The 19,178-nt window shown below is 49.1% G+C and overlaps 1 protein-coding gene across 1 annotated transcript in view; it reads left to right on the forward strand.

Annotated features, from left to right (window-relative positions):
- Nucleotides 1-11,035, forward strand: part of LOC131833320 (L-gulonolactone oxidase) — a 31,734-nt gene extending 20,699 nt beyond the window's left edge. The window contains exons 7-12 of the mRNA XM_059176434.1: nt 658-765; nt 1,674-1,750; nt 6,353-6,502; nt 7,388-7,552; nt 9,463-9,553; nt 10,263-11,035. Coding sequence (XP_059032417.1) covers nt 658-765; nt 1,674-1,750; nt 6,353-6,502; nt 7,388-7,552; nt 9,463-9,553; nt 10,263-10,391 — 720 coding nt within the window. The 3' untranslated portion in view covers nt 10,392-11,035. The remainder of the gene's footprint in view (nt 1-657; nt 766-1,673; nt 1,751-6,352; nt 6,503-7,387; nt 7,553-9,462; nt 9,554-10,262) is intronic.
- Nucleotides 11,036-19,178: the final 8,143 nt, after the last annotated feature.

The following is a 19,178-nucleotide window of genomic DNA, read 5'->3' on the forward strand; positions in this document are numbered from 1 at the left end:
CAGTGGTGCCTTTCCTCAACCTCCCAGCTCCCTGTCAACCTCCAGTCTGGCTACCCCAGTCTCAGAAATTGTCCTATATCTACTTGTAGGGCTTTAGGGAGACATTATTTGCTCTGTGATATCATCTCCAGGAGTGCAATGATGAGTCATATTAGAGCAAGATTCTTCTGTTCATCAGGCATTATGGGGATAAAGGATGATGATGATGGCAGTGGTGACAGTGCGAGGGTAGCGGCAGCAGCAGCTTATACCTGTCCAGCGCTTACCATGTCTGTGACACCACGGTAAGCACACTCTAGGTGTTCATACCAGTCCTGCCATGGGTATTGTGATTAGTCCCATTTTATAGATGAGGAGCCTGAGGCACAGGGATGTTACACGCCTTGCCCAAAGTCACATAGCTAAGAACTGTTCCAGCCAAGACAAATCATTTCTTTCCTCTGAGCTACTTGGGGAAGTCAACATGCAAAAAGGACCATCTTTATGTCCAGCATATTCCAAGGCACATTCCATGTCATTTGGCATTGTTAGGAGAATTGTAAGTATTTTTCTTGGTGGGGAGAATCCGATGCACCCCCAGGCCCTGACTCCCGGTACTTCCCCCACCATCATCCTGTAACCAACACAGTCTTCCCTTTCTCCTTCTGTGGGGGTCAGGTTCTTAACAACTTGGACAGCCACCTCAAGAAATCCGAATACTTTCGCTTCCTCTGGTTCCCGCACAGCGAGAATGTCAGCGTCATCTACCAGGACCACACCAACAAGGTAGCAACAGCATCATCCCATCCTTACACACAGCCTGCAGTCCCCAGGGTGGCTGACATTTGTCTTTGTCCTGATGATCAGTGAGGTATGAGAGGGAAAGCAAGAGTGAGCATCGCTGAATGTGAGGACAGAAGCAGGGTGGAAGGAGGAAGGACAGTTGGCCCAGTAAGGATCCAAGGTGACCACAGGTAGGGATGTGTGGGAGTGAGGTCAAGGCACAGCCTAGATGTGGGAGAGGGGAGCAGAAGTATTGGCAGGACAGGCTACGATAACATAGGGTATACCTGGACAAACCATCTAATACACCCCCTCCTTCCCTCCAACACCCCCATCATTGCCACCCCCAACTGGACAGGTGAAGGAATCAGTGGTTTTGTCTCTCCCCCATGTCCTTAGCAAATGGGCTGCTGCTCAGCAGAACATGAAGCCATCCCTTAGGATGAATGTTCAGGGGACAAGTCAAACAAAAGCAGTGACACTCATTGTGTGTTAGGGGCTGGCATGGGGCTCATAAAGGATGATCGCTGGATACCTGCCTCATGGGCTCGTATGGAGGGACCAATGCACATCTTTGTCTTGTGCAGAATAAATACATACAGAAATACATGAATACACATGACATGAAAGGGGCATGAGATTTGGCTGCGTCACCAAGAAGTGAGGCTTTCAGTTGTACTGGTAGGTAGGTCGGTCACCCCCAAACACACACAGGCAGCTACTCCTGGGACACATATCTCTCTAAGGGGACACTGTGATGCATAGGTCAGAAAGCAGCCACTGAATTCTACAGAAACCAGTATTACACTGTATGTTAACTAACTAAAGTTTAAGGATATGTATACGTATACGTATATGTAGGAAAGCAGCTGAGATCTGCCCCTGTACTGATCACAGATTCTTCTTCCCAGCCCCCCTCCTCCTGCGCCAACTGGTTTTGGGACTACGCCATTGGATTCTATTTACTGGAGTTCCTGCTCTGGGTCAGGTAGGAATGCAAGGGTACCTTTTCCCGGCATATGCTGTATGCTGTTGAGGATGTGGTCCATCAGAACAACACACTGGCCTTTATGCATGTAGATTGGGTGTGTCTCCTGGGTCTAGAGCAGTGATTTTCAACCATGCCTGTACATTCAAATTACCTGGGGAGCTTTTCAAAAAAATACCAATGTCTGGATGATGTAAATCTTCTCTCGTCCTGTTTTCTAACTCCTTCCCAGCCTAAAATCTGTGCTAATGGGGTGCCTGGGTGGCTACGTCATTAGACATCTGCCTTCGGCTTGGGTCATGATCCCAGTGGGTTTAAGCCCCACATTGGGCTCCCTGCTTGGTGGGAAGCCTTCTTCTCCCTCTCCCATTCCCCCTGCTTGTGTTCCCTCTCTCACTGTGTCTGTCTTTGTCAAATAAATAAATCTTTAAAAAAAATAATAAACTAAACTAAACTCAAATAAAAGCTGTGCTCATGTTCAGGGCCCATGCTATGCCTGTTCATGGCAGACACAGAACGCTGAGTGATGGGGAAGGTTTTAAGGGGACTTCAATGGTAACTCTGTATTCAGCTAAGACATGGGATGGCATCATATAATTTTTTTTAAATATTTTATACATGCAAAATAATACAGAAAACAAATGTATAAAGAATCATGTAATAAGCACCCACGGGTTTACCAGCAGCTTAAGAAATGAAACAAGACACGTACAATTGGCATGGTCTTCCTGAAGTCCCAGATCACAGCCTCCAAGGGGTTCCTAAGAAGTAACCACCACCCAGAACTTTATGCTTATCATTCCCTTGCTTTTGTTTATACTTTAGTTTTATGAATCCCGAAATAATAAATTTGTAATTCAGCTTCCGTAGTGAGAATGACCCATGTTGATAGGGATAGCTGGAATTACTCATTTTTCACTGGAGGCATTTACCATGTTGTGTTTATCCATACTTGAGTATTTGGGTTGTTTCTAGAATTTTTTTTTTTCCCCCGTTACCAACAACATTGCTGTGAGCATTCTCAACCGTTGCTCCTGGTGCTTTTTTATATTTGTCTTGAGTAGACTTTGTCATGAGTGAAATTCCTGGGCCATTGAGCCCGAGGAGCTTCAGCCTGGTGCATCCAATTGTCCTCCTCAAGTTTCCCCGCTGAGCCCTGTCCGAGTCTTTGCTCCGCAAGCCGCTCAGAGTTGGAATTGTCAGGCTTTTACACTTTCAGGTGATGTGTATTAAATAGTAGCTTACTGTGGTTCTTAGTCCTTATTTCCATGCTTACTAGGAAGAGTGCCCAGTTTTCCATTTTATGGACCCTTCGGATTTCTTGCCTGTGAAGCACCTATTTATGTTTTTTGCCCTTTTAAAGAATTGAGTGGGCATTTTTTTTCTTACTGTTCCATAGGATTTTATTGGTCTATCTTGAACACTCAGCTTTTGTGTTGCAACATCTCCCTGTTTGTGTCATATTTCACTTTTATGGCTTTTTTTTTTTTTTTAACATGTAGATGTACTTAATGTTAATTGAGTAAAATTTGGCCATCTCTTCTTTCACCTTGGGGACTTCTGTGTCTTGTTAAGAAATCTTTCCCTACCAAAAGGGCAGAGAAACCCCCCATGGGTGGCACCCATGACAGGACATTCAGAACTAGCTGGAGTTCTTGCCACATCCTGGATGTGGCTGAGACCTTTGGCTCTGTAGGTCTGCATCCGGGGATCTGGGGAAGGGTTGGCCTTCCCCGGGGTATGGAGCTGCAGGTGGCACCTGAGGGGACACACGCTGGGGTGACTAACTGCCTGGAAAGTGTTAGGAGAGTGAAATGGAAGCAGGATACGCTGTGTCTGCACAGGGAGGGGTAAGGAAGCTGTGAGGAAGCCTGCATGGGAGCCACCGCTCCAGCACAATATGGATGGGAATGAGTGGAAACGCCGACTCAGGCTTTCTCTCCACCTTCCATCACAGCCTCTCGGCAGCTTTATGTGTGTGTGTCTGGGGAGCCCAAACCCAGGGAGCACTCAAATAAATTGGGCTCTGAATCACTGCTACCACTTCCTGGCCCGAGTGGACGCTCTGTGAGAGCTCGGCAGACTCTGAGTTCAGCCCACATGGCTCTGGTTTGGCTGCTTCGGGAAACTGCGTCCATCCCGCTCACCCCGGCCGCTCTCTGGTGCTCACTAAGCTGTGGCCTGAAGGTGTGGGAACAATAAGGGAATAACAGCTGGTTCTTGGTGGTTTAATGGCTGCTTCACAGCCAAACTCACCATGTCCTGGCAAGGGCAGGGACTCTTGTCTTTCCCATTGCACTCAGACCCCAGTGCCCCAAACAGTGCCTGGCACCTGGGGGAAGGCTCCTAGATATCTGTGTAAGAAATGCCAAATAAAAGGGCACCTGGGTGGCTCAGTTGGTTGGGCGACTGCCTTCAGCTCAGGTCATGATCTCAGAGTCCTGGGATTGAGCCCTGCGTCGGGCTCCCCCTGCCTGCTGCTTCCCCTGCTTGTGCTCTGTCTCTTTCTCTCTCTCTCTGTCAAATGGATAAATAAAGGCTTAAAAAAAAATTGCCAACTGAAAAGCCTGGTGCCTGTCTTTGAAGAGTTCAGTGGGGTTCCACTGTAAGAGTGAGGCTGGTGGCCAGAGGTGACCAGGACAGAAAGGCCGGCTCTTGGGAACAGGTCCCTGGAGGGTGAGCCAGGGCCAAGGCCAAGCTCAGCAACTCTGGTTAGAATAGCCCCACGCCCAGGAGCCAGTGGGAGCCCCACCATAGCCCCTGGCCTCGGAGACAACAGAGAGCATCTGCCTTGAAGCTGCTGACACCCTTCCCCAACCCTACCCCTGCAACAGGTACCTGGGGACCCTTTCTGAATCCCAAGAAACTCGGCAGCTTGGGCCCTTGAGGGGAGCATGACCTGTGGATTCAAGTGGACTTGGACTCTGGTCCTCACTCCTTCATTTTCCTGCCATGTGACTCTGGGTAAATCGCTCAGCCTCTCTGAGCTGTGGTTTACCCGTATATAAAGTAGAGCCGCTAGCAACAGTTGGGTTGTTTGGGATTCAACATGGGGTCTTCATGAAAGGTGTTCAGTAGAGCTTACTCCCTTCTCACAGTGGTTTCTGGTGCCCCACCTAAGTGAATCCACTGTTTATCTGTAACAGCCATGAGGTGCTCTGAGCAGCTGAGATGGATTTTTGACAGGAAATGAGATGGCAAGGATGCCACAAAGGACAGGAGTGTGGTAAGGGTGCTTCCTAGCAGAGGGTACCCGCAGGCAGGGAGAAGCTAGGCAAGCCTTGTTACCAGGAGGCTCAAGTGACTCCAGGAAAGGCACAAGCTATGCCACTAACGTGAGGAGAGCCAGTCAGCACACAGGAGCCCGAGCGGGGAGGAAACGGGCTCGTGAACGGGATGATGGGACAGGCCCCTGTGTCCTCTTTGGGTATGTATCTAAAAGAATTAAAAGCAGGGACTCAAAGAGATCTTTGCACACCCATGTTCCCAGCAGCGTTATTCACATCAGCCAAAAGGTGGAAGCAGCCCACGTGTGCGATGGAGGAATGGATAAGCAAAATGTAGTCTCACTTAAAATGGCGTATTATTAATATGCTGTATATTATTAAAAAGGAAGGCAGTTCTGACGCACTGATGCAGGCGGCAACATGGATTAACCTTGAGGACAAGATGCTGAGGGAAAGAAGCCAATCCCAGAAGGCAAATACTGTACGATTGTACTTCTGGGAGACCCCAAGAGGGGTCAAGTTCATGGAGACAGAAAGAGGCTGAGAGAGGGGCAGTGGGGAGATGTTTACTGGGGCCAGAGTTTCAGCTCTGCAGGATTCCAGAGAGTCACTCCAGGTCAACGTGAATATACTTAACATGGCTAAACTTTATACTTAAAAATGGCTAAGATGGTGGATTTCGTGTTATGTATTTTTTACCACAATTAAGAATGAAGAAACTTCAAACACTGAAAACAAAGCTAGTCCTCAGTAGCAGAGTGGGGACACGCATGTGAGCTGTTCCCATGGGGCTTCTGGCAGGGTTGGGAGGGTGATGTGGAAATGACATCTGTATCCCCAGAAGGTGTCCGAGTTGCAGAGACCGCGAAGCGGCAGTCTGTAGGGAATGAGGTTTGTAAGGAGCTTAGCCCGTGGTTTGTAAGCACACCACCAGGACTCACTAAATGCTGGAGAATTATTTTTTTTTTTAAAGATTTTATTTATTTATTTGACAGAGAGATCACAAGTAGGCAGAGAGGCAGGCAGAGAGAGAGGAGGAAGCAGGTTCCCTGCTGAGCAGAGAGCCCGATGTGGGCCTCAGTCCCCGGACCCTGAGATCATGACCTGAGCCAAAGGCAGAGGCTTAACCCACTGAGCCACCCAGGCGCCCCTGATTTTTTTTTTTTTTTAAGATTTTATTTATTTGTCAGAGAGCACAAGCAGAGCAGCAGGGAGAGGGAGAAGCAGACTTTTGTTGAGCAGGGAGCCCGGCGTGGGACACAGTCCCAAGACCCTGGGTTCATGACCTGAGCTGATGGCAGACGCTTTACCCACTGAGCCACCCAGGCATCCCTGTAATACGATTGTTCATTGCCCCTCTGTGCTGTCCCTCTAGCACCTTCCTGCCAGGCCTCGTGGGCTGGATCAATCGCTGCTTCTTCTGGCTCCTGTTTACCAGGAAGAAGGAGTGCAGCAACGTCAGCCACAAGATCTTCACCTACGAGTGTCGCTTCAAGCAGCACGTCCAGGACTGGGCCATCCCCAGGTAGGGGCTATGCCGTCCGGGCTGTGGGGGTCAGGGTCGAAGAGACCCCCTTGGGTCCTCGCTGCAGCCCTAGCACAAAAACCACGTTCCCAGTCCTACCCATCATTAGGAGGGGGAACGCCAGAGGCCAAGTCCCCTTCTGGCACCCTTGTACCCAGCCGTTCTACCTCTGAGGGGACATCAGCCATGGAATCCCCTCTGTTCTCCTGTCGGTCCCTCTCCAGCCCAGAGGTGGGTCACAGCATATGGGCTTGGAGTGTGGGGGTTCCTGCCCAGCTGCTCGTTTTTCTGAAAGACTGTCCCCTGCTTTCTGTCCATCGGGGGACAGAGCCCACCTAGCATGCCAGGGGCAGGCACTCTGCCTTGGGAGGAAGGTCCAGTGAGGACCTACGTTAGGTCCATAGCCCCGGAACTCATTATAGCTTTCTCTCAGAATGGTTCCCTCTCTTTGTCTCTCTCCGGGAAAAGGGAATGATGGTGCCCACAGCTTAGGAGATGCCCCTATCTCTGTTCAGGAGCTGGGGCACTGCTATCCTGGGGGGGATATTAGAACAAGTGGAGGTATTAGAAGCATACTGACTTTATTCTGTCAGAAAAGGAAGAGGCCGGGGGTGTGGGACAGCTATTTCCAGAAACCTGAGGGGAACCCGCGACTGGGCGGGGGTCTGGGACTGAACCAGGAGCCAGAGAAGCTCCCCAGGAGGCACATTCTCAGGCCCCCGTTCTATGAGAAGGACTTGGAGAGCAGCCAGCAGCATGGAGCTCCTTCAGCGCTGAGAACCCTCCCGTCCCTGGGTGTGGGCTGGGGGGCTGTGTGGAGCCCTGTGTGAGGGCTCCAGGAGACCCCTCCCTAAGGTCTGTGCCCACTCCCCCGGCCGAGTGCAGAGAGAAGACCAAGGAAGCTCTGCTGGAACTCAAGGCCATGCTGGAGGCACACCCCAAGATGGTGGCCCACTACCCTGTGGAGGTCCGCTTTACCCGCGGGGATGACATCCTGCTGAGTCCCTGCTTCCAGAGGGACAGCTGCTACATGAACATCATCATGTACAGGTGACCGGCGCAGCGGTGGGCTGGGTGTGGGCTGTGCAAGGCGGCCTCCCACCCCCCTACCCCCACCCCCCCGCTTTGCAAGGACCCGTCTCCTCACCCATCGTTCAAGGCCTGTTCAGATGCTCCTGTCTCTGGGGAGGCTTCTCTGATCCTGGCAGCAGGAAGAAGTCTCTCTTTCTCCTTGGGCTTCCTACACCTATAGCAAGTGAATCGTGTGAATTATGGTATTATGTTAATGGAATTATTAATATTGATTAGTAGGTCATGTGACTATAAATAGCTACCTCTTATGAGATAGACATTACTCAGTGGTGAAGGCATGGGACGCGTGTGCCTACTCTGGTCACAGCCTGGAGCACTGTGTTGAGAAGGATTCTGAAGCTAGGTTTAGGTTAAGTGGAAGACGGGGTCATGCTTGATTCCAGCTGCCTGCCAGGTTGCATTGGCCCATCCCAACCAGCCCCTCCAGGCTCTGTGCAGACAACGTAGGCTCATGGGGGCATTTCCTCTTTCCTAGTTAGTTATACGTGGCAGTCTCCAGGATAAGGCTTACGGACATGCACGGTTTAAGAAGTTAATCTCTTCGAAAATGTCCTGTGAAAAATGTGTCTTCCTTCTGCCTCTTGTTCCCGCCTCTCACTGATAATTCCCCTCCTCTGACTTTGCAAAGGAAAAACATCCCTCTTGCTCAGCTTGAATCTTACTATGGTGTATTTCTCCAGCCTGTAAAAATCAAACCTAGAGGATGCCCAAAGGACAATTAAAGAGTGCACGGTTCCAGAAAGGTGTCCCGAAAAGCCGGAAAAGAGAGTTTATGAAAGATGCATTGAACAGAGGAGGCAGCTGCTCTCACGAACGGACAGACTTCTGGCAAGGCTCAGAGCTCATCTATCTGTCCCTCTATCTCTCCTCTCCCTACTTGTGAATGCACATGAGAAGTGAGAAAGTTGCCATGGGTATGCATCGTGTTTATTTGAATTTTAAAAAGTTTTGACTGGGACTTTGTCTGCCATTAAGTCTGACTTGCCTGATGGGCCATGAGGACTGACCGACCAGTGATACGGCCGTGCTTTCCACACATCAAATGAAGGGATTCGGAGATTCCTAGGCTTTGTCATAAAGACAGCATATTTAGGGGCACCTGGATGGTTTGGTCAGCTAAGTGTCTCAGTCTAGATACTGGCTCAGGTTGTGATCTCAGGGTTGTGAGATCGAGCCCTGCACAGGGCTGCTTCTGTGCTCAGCGAGTGTGCTTGAGATGTCTCTCCTCTCTTTCTCCCTCTGCCTTTCCCACATTCTTCTCTCTTGCTCTTAAAGAAAGAAAGAAAGCTTTAAAAAAGAAAAGAAAGATGGGGCACCTGGGTGCCTCAGTGGGTTAAAGCCTCTGCCTTCAGCTCAGGTCATGATTTCAGGGTCCTGGGATCGAGTCCAGCATCAAGTGCTGTGCTCAGCAGGGAGCCTGCTTCCTCCTCTCTCTCTCTCTCTCTCTCTCTCTCTCTCTGCCTGCCTCTCTGCCTACCTGTGATCTCTGTCAAATAAATAAATAAAATCTTAAAAAAAAAAAAAAAGGAATGAAAAACTGCACGGCATTAAAAAAATGGCATATGTATATGCTACCCCATAAAGATGTGTGCGTGTGTATGTATATTTGAATTTAGGATAATTTTCAGATGCCAACTATAAAACCTGTGAGAGGAAGCAACACTTTCTGAAATCCGTCAGGTGATGAGCAGTGAGGAAGACCCCTCAGGTTGCTTGATTACTGCCGTCCAAGTCCTTCGAGCAGAGCCACCGGCTTGATCTCCGTACCACATGCCGCATGCTGGGCACAGCACGAAGACAGTGCCTTGTTGACGCGGCGGGATGCTTAGGGCAGGGACAGGGCCTCACCTCCTCCTGTTCCCCACCAGGCCCTACGGCAAGGACGTGCCCCGGCTGGATTACTGGCTGACCTATGAAACCATCATGAAGAAGGTTGGGGGCAGGCCTCACTGGGCCAAGGTAGGATTTGCCAGCGAGAGGCTCCGGGGCCCTTGGCAGGGCAACTATGATGAGCTGGGGGTTCCCCAGAGGGCAACTCTCTTCCCTGGTCCTCAGTCTGCCCAAGGCTCAGAAGCTGGGGTCTGGAGTGCCGAGCAAGTCATGGGAAGGAAGGGTTCCGCCGTCTTACCCAGACCTGGCTTCCCCCCGGAATCCACGTTCCAGCAGCTCAGTGACTGTACTGGGTGACCACTCCCTTGGTGTGTTCTGAGAAATTTGTCCTCTTTCACTGTATTTGATTCCATAGAAACACCATGAGCAGCGTAAGGCAGGAGGCCGTGAGCCCCTTTAACAGATGGGGAACTGAGAGGCTCTCAGAGGCGATGGGACTTACTAATTAGCAATACAGTTGAGCCCTCTAGGCTCTCTAACTGTGGGGTGCCAAAGGGAAGGGGGCATTTCCCATTAACACTGTAACACCTTCCTCTACCTTCCCAGAACATCCTATCTCCTTGGGTCTTTACATTGTGTGTGTGTACACATGCGTGCCCATGTGGCTAGGGGTGCATTTTTCAAGCACGCGTGCAGGTGTAGGGAGTGCACACAGGCGTGTGCCTGGCAGTAGGAGTGTTACATATGCAAACCTACAGACTCAGGGTTGCTGGGTTGCAGCCCCACTGAGATGCCAGCTCCAGGGAGCAAGGCCTGTCATGTCTGGTTGCTTCCGCAGGCCCACAACTGTACCCGGAAGGACTTTGAGAAGATGTACCCAGCCTTTTCGAAGTTCTGTGCTATCCGAGAAAAGCTGGACCCCACCGGGATGTTCCTGAATGCATATCTGGAGAAGGTGTTCTACTGAAGCAGAAAGAAAATGAATTGAGCCCACCCCATCTCATCTCTCCAGCGAGGATGAAGGCTCAACATCCCACAGGCGTGGAGGAGAGCGGGCCTCTCTCTGCAGGGCCTTGGCTGCTGCCCCCACAGCTGCTCCAGTCCCCAGCGATGAGCCTGGGTCTTTGCGGGGCTACCTATTCTATTTCCTGTGTCCTCACAATACCCACCACCCTCCCACCCACCCCCCACCCCCCGCAAAGAAGAGCTCCCAAGTCTCCGTGGACATCATTTACATGCAGCAGTCCGTTTTCCTGAACCTAAAATCACCATGTTGTTTTCCCAGGAAATAGAGAAACCCCAAAATGTTCTGTTTAAGAGGTCAGGGATTCGGTCATTCACAGGTTCCCCCTGCCAGCTAGGGGTCCGTAACTCCCAGGTCCCCAGGAACACATGTTTGGGCACAGTTGTCACCGGTCTGTGCTCTGCCTCCTTACATCCTGAGGGGTTCTCAAATGCCCAGGTCAGTACCGACCTGCCCCAAGGCTGCCCTCTCCCACTTTCTGTCTGTCCACCTGACCTCCCATAGGCTGACCTTCAAGCGTGTCTGTTGCAGGGGATGTGTGGGAACTGGGCCTACTGTCCTTTCAAATAAAGACCAAGAATTGTTCACTCTCTACCCTCCCACCTCTTCATCTCCAGGTAATCCTTGGCTCACTCATTTCCTGGCTTCTCCCCAGAGGTAACGGCTCTTGGGCAGGCCTAGAAAATGTTCTTCATATTTGTTTTGCAAATTTAGTTTCAACTGGTTTCTGGCCTATCACCTTTTGAGGCCATTCTTTTGTGAGTATTCACTGAGCATCTACTAGGGTGTCACGTGCTTTGGGAAATCAAAAGAACATTGAGACAGGCTCCTGGCCTCAAAAAATTTCTAATCTTATCTCTCATACGAGGTTAATATCCACGATATATAAAGAACTCTTAGAATTCAACAACAAACAAAACTGTTTAAATGGGCAAAGGACTTGAGCAAACATGTCTCCAAAGAAGATACCCATATGGCCAATGAGCCCAAGAAAAGATGCTCCACGTCCTTAATCATTTACAAAGTGCAAATAAAACCACAATGAGATGATCACTTCATACCCATTAGGCTCATTATCACTTAAAAAATTTAAAAAAACACAAGTGTTGTGAAGGATGTGGAGAGGAAATGTTAGGCATCACTGGGAACGTAACCTGGTGCAGCCATTCTGGAAAACAATATGGTCGGTCCTCAGACCTCAGAAAATTAAACTTAGAATTACCACGTGATCCAGCCATTCCACTTTTGGGTATACTCCCAGAAATCGTGAAAGGAGGGACTTAAAGAGAGATTTGTGCAGCATGTTCAGAGCAGAATTTATTCACCATCATCAAAAGGTGGAAGCCGCCCAGCTTGGTGGAGAGGAATGGAGGAGCACAATGTATAGTAGACTCAGCCTTGAAAAGGAAGGACATGTTGACCCAGGCTGCAAGACGGATGAATTTTGTGGACTTCATGGTAAATAAGATGATCAGAAAACGACAGACACTGTATGATCCCGCTTAGATGAGGCAACTAGTGTAGTCAGATTCATAGAGACAGCGGAATGAGGGCTGCAGGGGGTTGGGGGTGGGGGAATGGGGAGCTGGTAGTCACTGGGGACTCGGTCTTGGACAATGAAAAAGCTCTGGAGGAGGCTGGTGGTGGTGGTTTCATGACTGTGGATAAATAAAAATGTCACTGAATGGTATCCTTGACAATGGTTAAAATGATAAATTTTGTGTTAGAGATTTCTTACTCCAATAAACATGAAGGAATTTATATTCAAGTTCAGGGAAGCAAAATTAATGTGCAGAGGACATTCAGTAGCAATATCAGGGAGGAGTCAGATGAAGTGCCAGGGAAATGGCATAGTTGTGAAGACCCGGCAGGCCTGGCGGGACAAAGGTTCCTCACGGAGCCTCCCTCAGCCAGAAGATCCAAGTCCATGGCCAGGAGAGCCAGACCCAGCCCTTCAGCATGGCTGATTATGTAATCCACAGGGTCCAGAGCAAAACAAGTGTGTCAAGAGAGTGACAGCAGAGCATTAAATGAAGCTTAAGGTCCTCCTGAGCAGCTCGGGTCCTGCCTCGACCCTCCTCAGAAGAGCGCATCACAGGCGTGATGGCTAGTTTTATGTCATCAACTTACTGGACTCTAGTACTGAGTCATTTAATCTAGGTACTGGTCTGAAGGTGTGGTTAATATCTACAATCAAGTGACCTAACGTAAAGATAATTATTCTCGAAAACGGGTGGGCCTTGTGCAATCATTAGAAAGACTTAAAAGCAAAAATTGAGGTTTCTGGAAGAAGAATGAGTTCTGCCTTGAGAGTTTCTGTCTTGAGTTTCCAGACTGTGGGGCTGCCCCCACAGGTATCAGGTTTGGGAAAATCACAATAGCCAATTTCTTGAATGGATATGAGCTGTGCACTGATGCCATTTCTCCAGAGGATGCTGACCGATACATAAGGGACAGGTAAAGTTAATAAAAAGGAAAGCATAGCAGGCAAAACCCTGAGGCTTTGGAAATCCAGTCCCTCTCAGGTTCTACAGATGAGGAAACCAAGGCACATAGAAGTGAAGAAGCTTGTCCAACATCACAGCAAGTTAAGAAAAGCAATGTCTTCAAACCTTCCAAGGTCTGTCTTGCAGCCCTAAGTTTCCAAGAGTTTAAATTTCAGGGCACCTGGGTGGCTCAGTGGGTTAAAGCCTCTGCCTTCAGCTCAGGTCATGATCCCAGGGTCCTGGGATCGAGCCCCAGATCGGGCTCTCTGCTCAGCAGGGAGCCTGCTTCCTCCTCCTCTCTCTCTCTCTGCCTGCCTCTCTGCCTACTTCTGATCTCTGCCAAATAAATAAATAAAATCTTTTAAAAAGAAAAAAGGAGTTTGAATTTCATTTCTAAAATCTATGGATGTTGCGTTCTATTTCATTATGTAACTGTGTTTTAAACTTTTGAGTAAAATTTCACTTTCCAAAATTTTTTTTAAGATTTTATTTATTTATTTATTTGACAGACAGAGATCACAAGCAGGCAGAGAGGCAGGCAGAGAGAGAGAGAGGAGGAAGCAGGCTCTCTGCTGAGCAGAGAGCCCGATGCAGGGCTCGATCCCAGGACCCTGAGATCATGACCTGAGCCAAAGGCAGAGGCTTAACCCACTGAGCCAGCCAGGCGCCCCTCACTTTCCAAATTTTTAAATGACATTTCTCCTCTAGGAAAGAGTGGCACCTTTGTTCTGGGGTCTTCCAGAAGCTCACATTGACCCCAGCAGGAGAAGTCCAGATCTTGAGGGACACACAGTGAAATGTCTTAAGTCTGAAACCTTGAGATTCAGTAAAACTTCAAGTTCCGGAATGCTAGGGCAAAAGAATGTTCTGGAAATAGACTTTCCAATTATTGGAGAACACAGATGTCTTTTCTGGCTCAGGTTTTTCATGAGTATAATTTATTCTTCCTTTGATTTGGAATCTTTTGAGGCCCGAAGGTCATCCTTCCCAAAAAATTATCATTGTAGGGATGCCTGGGTGGCTCATTTGGTTAAGCAACTGCTTTCAGCTCAGGTCATGATCCCAGGATCCTGAGATCGAGCCCCACATTGAGCTCCCTGCTCAGTGGGGAGTCGTCTTCTCCCTCTCCCTCTGCCACTCCCCCTCTTTGTGCTCGCTCCCTCTGTGTGTTAAATAAATGAATAAAATCTTTTTAAAAAAATTAACATTGCAGAATCCTTTTGATATTGAATGTTGTGTCCCAGAGGTCATAAACTGGGCTCCTGGAAGTATTGCTGGTACATATGCACTTTTTCTCTCCTTCCTGGGTTCCTCCTTGCTACTTCTGTCCAAGGTCCCCACCGGCTGGCTTGTCTTATCTCTCAGCGTCAGCCTTAGGTAGCAGGAGCCGGCTCTGCCTTGTGTGGCAGACACTCTCATCTCAGGAGATTTGGTAAATCATGGGTGCTGAGGCCCAGAATCTGTGCTCTGACCCTGGAGGGTGACCACCAGCACCATCTGCAGAGACAGATGGAAGGTTGAGTAATGGTGTCTCCCCAGGGCCCATGGGAAGCTATCAGGGCTGTTGAGTTAAATCTGGGGTGCAAGCTCACCAGCCAAAAGAAAAGGGGCACATTTCACCAGGTGGCGTAACTGAACAGTGGGCGGCTTCTCCCCTTGGGGCGGTCACCTGGCCCCTCACTCCACAGGGGCAGAACTGAGAATGGGAGAACTCCTCGCCAGCTCTGAGGGTCTTGGATGCACCTCTGCCCAGAAAGTGTCCCCAAATTTGAGGATTTGAGCCCTTTAAAGGCCCAAGACAGATACCCACTCGCTTCACTCTCATTGGTCTCTGGGAAGGAATGACCCCAAATCAGCTGAGTCACCTTGGCTCCCTGCACGGACAGGACCAAGAGGCTAGACAAGGGGGTGGGTAAGGAGGACAGACTCCAGGGAGGGGGCAGCAAAGCCCACCAGCAGCAACACAACTTCGGTCCTTCTCTCAAGGTCAGCCTGGAACAGGGACTCATGGTGTCCCCTGATGGCAGCTGTCCCTAACCAGCCAAGGCACCCAGGCAGCAACAAAGGAGCCCATCCCTGACCTACATCCTGTGGCCAGCTAGTCCCCAACTAAAAAATGGCCAGGAATGACACAGAGAAAGGAGCAGACCCTGAGGGAAGGGAGCCACTGGGGGGTTGCCAAGAGGGAAGGGTTTTCTATGCAACCCCAGGTTTCAAATTTAGAAGAGGTGCCTGGGCACCCTACAAGGAAGAGCTCACCTGTAGGTCTCCAGATACTAAAATGAGGCCAAAGGCAGGAGCTATCCAAGGAAGGGAGAGTGGAAGCTAGAAAAAGAGCTAGGAGCACCCTAATTCCGGGAGTCCTTAAGGAATCCCCTAGACTAAAAGGGAAGCAATGCAATAAGGCAGGGTCTAAGCAAAGCTGAGCTAAAGCCGGTCTTATCTTGGTTTTGACCCTAGTTTTCTCTCCACGTGGCAGGGCCTTTTGGAAGATCAAGTGACACCTAGACAGTTCCAGAAAATTATCCAAATGTGGTGGCTTTTTTTTTGCTTTTGACATCCACAGATGAATGTCTTCACATATGCAAAGCAAGCTAACGCTGTCCCAAGTTCAAGATCTTTGCAGGCTATTATTTTAAAGGCCAAACTCTTGCACACTCCAGGCAGGTGGGCTGGCGATTGGATGCAGGCTTGAGCTTGGAGAATGAATGCTGTCCTGTGACACTGTCCCTGCATCTCTGTGATTTTATATACCTGAAGTTATACGCGAAGAATTCCAGTCTTCTTGTGGGTGTAAGGCTGAATGAAGTCCGTGGTCCACCCATCACCCCACCCTTGCGATGCACCTTCTCTGAGGTCAGACTGAGTCAGGTGTTTGTCTTCACTGGATTGGGCACCAGAGAGAGACTGAGATCAAGAAGAGGTTGTGGGCAAATGTTTGGTGCTAGTTCAAGGTCAGTGTCTTTGCTCCCCGGGGTGATGAACAGAAGAGGCCAGGCAGGTGAAAGGGTTATCCTCTCTGTCCCCTTCCTAGCCTGAGTTAGTGTCTTCCCAACCCTGGAGGGACTGGATGGGTTGAAGGCAAAAGTTGACTGTGAGGGAATGAGACCTCTGGGCGGTGGGTGTGGATGGACGGGTGGAACCGGCCCAGTGGCTGTTGCCCACACTGCTCTGAGCCACATTCTAGACCTGGAGGATTATAACCAAGGGGTTGAGAATATCCCAGAGGCATACGGAGAATCCATTACTCACCTGGTCCATTTGTCCCATGCGGTCCGGCTTTTAACTGATGGTGCTTTAACCGATTTGCCTGTCAATGGTTACCATCGGTTCTAAGGTAAAGCTCTGCAGACCTGAGAACTTCCCAAGTTGTCTTTAGAGCTATTTAATAGTTCCTGGGTTTGCCAAGCTGCTCTCTTAGAGCGAGCAAATGCCGGCAATGCTGGGTCTGGATAGGAGATTGAGGTGGGAAGCCCGAGCTGCTCAAAGGAGGTTCCCTGGGAACCCCGGAATTAGACCCGAGTTCGATCCCAACTCTGCCACTTTCCAGCCGCACAACTGTGAATACATGGTCCCTATTCTCTCTGCAACTCCCTGCTGGTGCCCTCTCCCCAGCACTCTTCATGTCTGAACTCCAGCACCCCCCGCCCCGGATTCTGAAAGTTCAGAGCACAGTAGGAAGGGGCAAGGTGTGGCTCTGGGACCCTCTGCCCTGCCACTCTCCCTGCTTAAGCTGTCTGAGGTTATCTGAGGTGGGGTGCTGTCTTGCTTGGTCTGGTCACCAAGATTGCTACTGCCAGATGGCCTCCTTTCCTTATAGACAGAATGATGGTTTCCTGGGGCTGGCTTTGAATTTCACTTGGGTGCCCTTAGAGAGCAGCCCCTGTGTCCTCCTTAAGCTTCCACCAGCAATCAAGGCTTCCAGCCCATTGCCGGAGGTGGGTGAGACAAGGGTACTGGTGAGCATTTTCCCTCAATCTTGTCACTGGAACTTCATGACCAAAGTGTAACCCCACTGGAGATGATGTCAAAAGCCTATCTGGAGGCCCTTCAGGAAAGTGAAGCGGGAGCCAAATGGCCTTTCATTGACTCCCAACCACCACTTAGTGTTGAGCTCTGCTCTGCACACATGGGCAGCTACCTGGCTCCCAACCCTTCCCTATTCTCTGCTACTTCACAATGAAGAGTGGGCAACCTAGGGTCCCCTTCAATAGCCTCTGGGAGCCACAATGAACAAGGGTCAGATGTTCTTGCATCTAGGCTTTCTGGGTCACATGCTTTTCTAATGAAGGCTACTCCTAGAAGCCTTTGTAATGTGGGGAAATAACCCCTGCCTAGAGAGAAACTAGGGATATAATGAGATGACATGAAGCAATTGGCCAAGTGGCAGGGGGCTTCAGCTGGCCTAGGAGTACTGGTACAGTTGCACAAGCTGTACACTGCATAATTCCAAGTATCATTTCACCATGCAGTGAGCAGAGATTATTTTTTATTACAATTTTCTGGCGGAAGGCCATTGAGGGTCACCATAGGGCTAACAACAGGGTTGGTGGTACCCCACTCCCTTGCTAGTCAGGTGCCAAGCCCTCTCTTCTCAGAACATCCAGTCCTGCTCCCACTTTGCCATGAGCTTCCTAGAGGCCATAGTCTTTCATTAGCCATGGTCTCCCTGCCACAATTCTCCATACACATCTTGTCCCTGCACCTTGGTGATCTTGTGCCCTGCCTCAGGCTAGGACTCCTGTCAGGGATGGAGAGACATCTAACTAAACACCCTCAACGAGGCCACTGTGCAAAGGAGGAAAGAGGATGGACACATGGGCTCCCAGCAAACCTCGGAGTCAGCTTCAGTCTGTCTTTAAGGTGGTAGCCTAGGACAGTGTGAAGTAGATTGCATAAAAAAGCAACGTTTGGATATAGTGGCTGCCAGAATCTAGTGATATAATTAGAAAATAAAAAGCAAATTTTAAAATAAGGATGTGACATTAATGTGATATATGATTTACAATGATGGTCATTTTAGCAAATGCCTTCTGGACCCATGCACCTTCTGAACCCATGCCCCTAATTAAGTGAACCACACTAACTTTATTCTGAATTTCCTTGAGAGCAACACGAAAATTACCAGCTTCTTTAATGAGCTAAGCCTTGGGGTATCATTTATGTGCCAGAGGTACTTAGAACTTGAAGACAAGTAATGGTAACCTAAGAATATTCTTTTTTTTTTTTTTTTTTTACATTTTTTAATTAACATACAATGTTATTATTAGCCCCAGGGGTACAGGTCTGTGAATCACCAGGTATACACACTTCACAGCACTCACCATAGCACATACCCTCTTCAATGTCCATAACCTCACCCCCCTCTCCCTAATGCCCTCCCCCTGGCAACCCTCAGTTTGTTTTATGAGATTAAGAGTCTCTTATGGTTTGTCTCCCTCCTGATCCCATCTGTGACCTAAGAATATTCTAAGCGTTTAATTAATATGTGGATTTTGCTACAAACCTTGAAGGCAGCCAGATGTGTTTTCCTCATGTGAAGTATATTTGATGAAAAGAATTCTGTAGTTAGAAAATACTCAAGAAATGGTAAAGGCTTCGTAACTTAGCGCTGGACGGGGGAAGAACCGCGGTTAGGCAGGGCCATCTGCTGGCAGTCTGGGGTACTGCAGCCAATCTATATCGGACTAGGAAGTAAATACACCTTCAGGAAAAACCCAAGTAGACCAGAAATTGTGGTGGAGGGGAGGGCAGGATAGGAAAGTTGTATGCACTGACAGCAAACAAGGCCCCGGTCAGAAAAGGGCCACAGGAATTCCAAACCCTTACAAGTAAAAAGGAAATTGACTCATTTAGTCTTTTGGGGATGACAGATTCCAGGAAGAAAATATCAACTGGGTATTAAAATACCCAGGATGCATTATTACTACCCTTCTTCAATCTCATGTTCCGTGTGTTCCTTCAGGAGATCTCACTCACCCCAATACGGCCACCATTTTATAATGGAATGGACAAGATTCACTTTTCAGAAATATATTTTACTTGGCCGTCACAACACATTTCCACTCCGAAAAGCAAGAACTCCTTGGTTCAACTCTGTCACACTCCTTTTACTCTCAACTCCAGGATAGTCCGTATACCATCTGAGCTAGTGCTTTTCTTTCCTACATTTTTTTTTTCATGACAAAATGAAGACCCATGGGAGATAGAAATACCCAGCACAAAAGGAGGACACCACAGAGAA

The sequence above is a fragment of the Mustela lutreola genome, chromosome 1, assembly GCF_030435805.1.
Source record: "Mustela lutreola isolate mMusLut2 chromosome 1, mMusLut2.pri, whole genome shotgun sequence".
In the NCBI taxonomy this organism is placed as follows: domain Eukaryota; kingdom Metazoa; phylum Chordata; class Mammalia; order Carnivora; family Mustelidae; genus Mustela; species Mustela lutreola.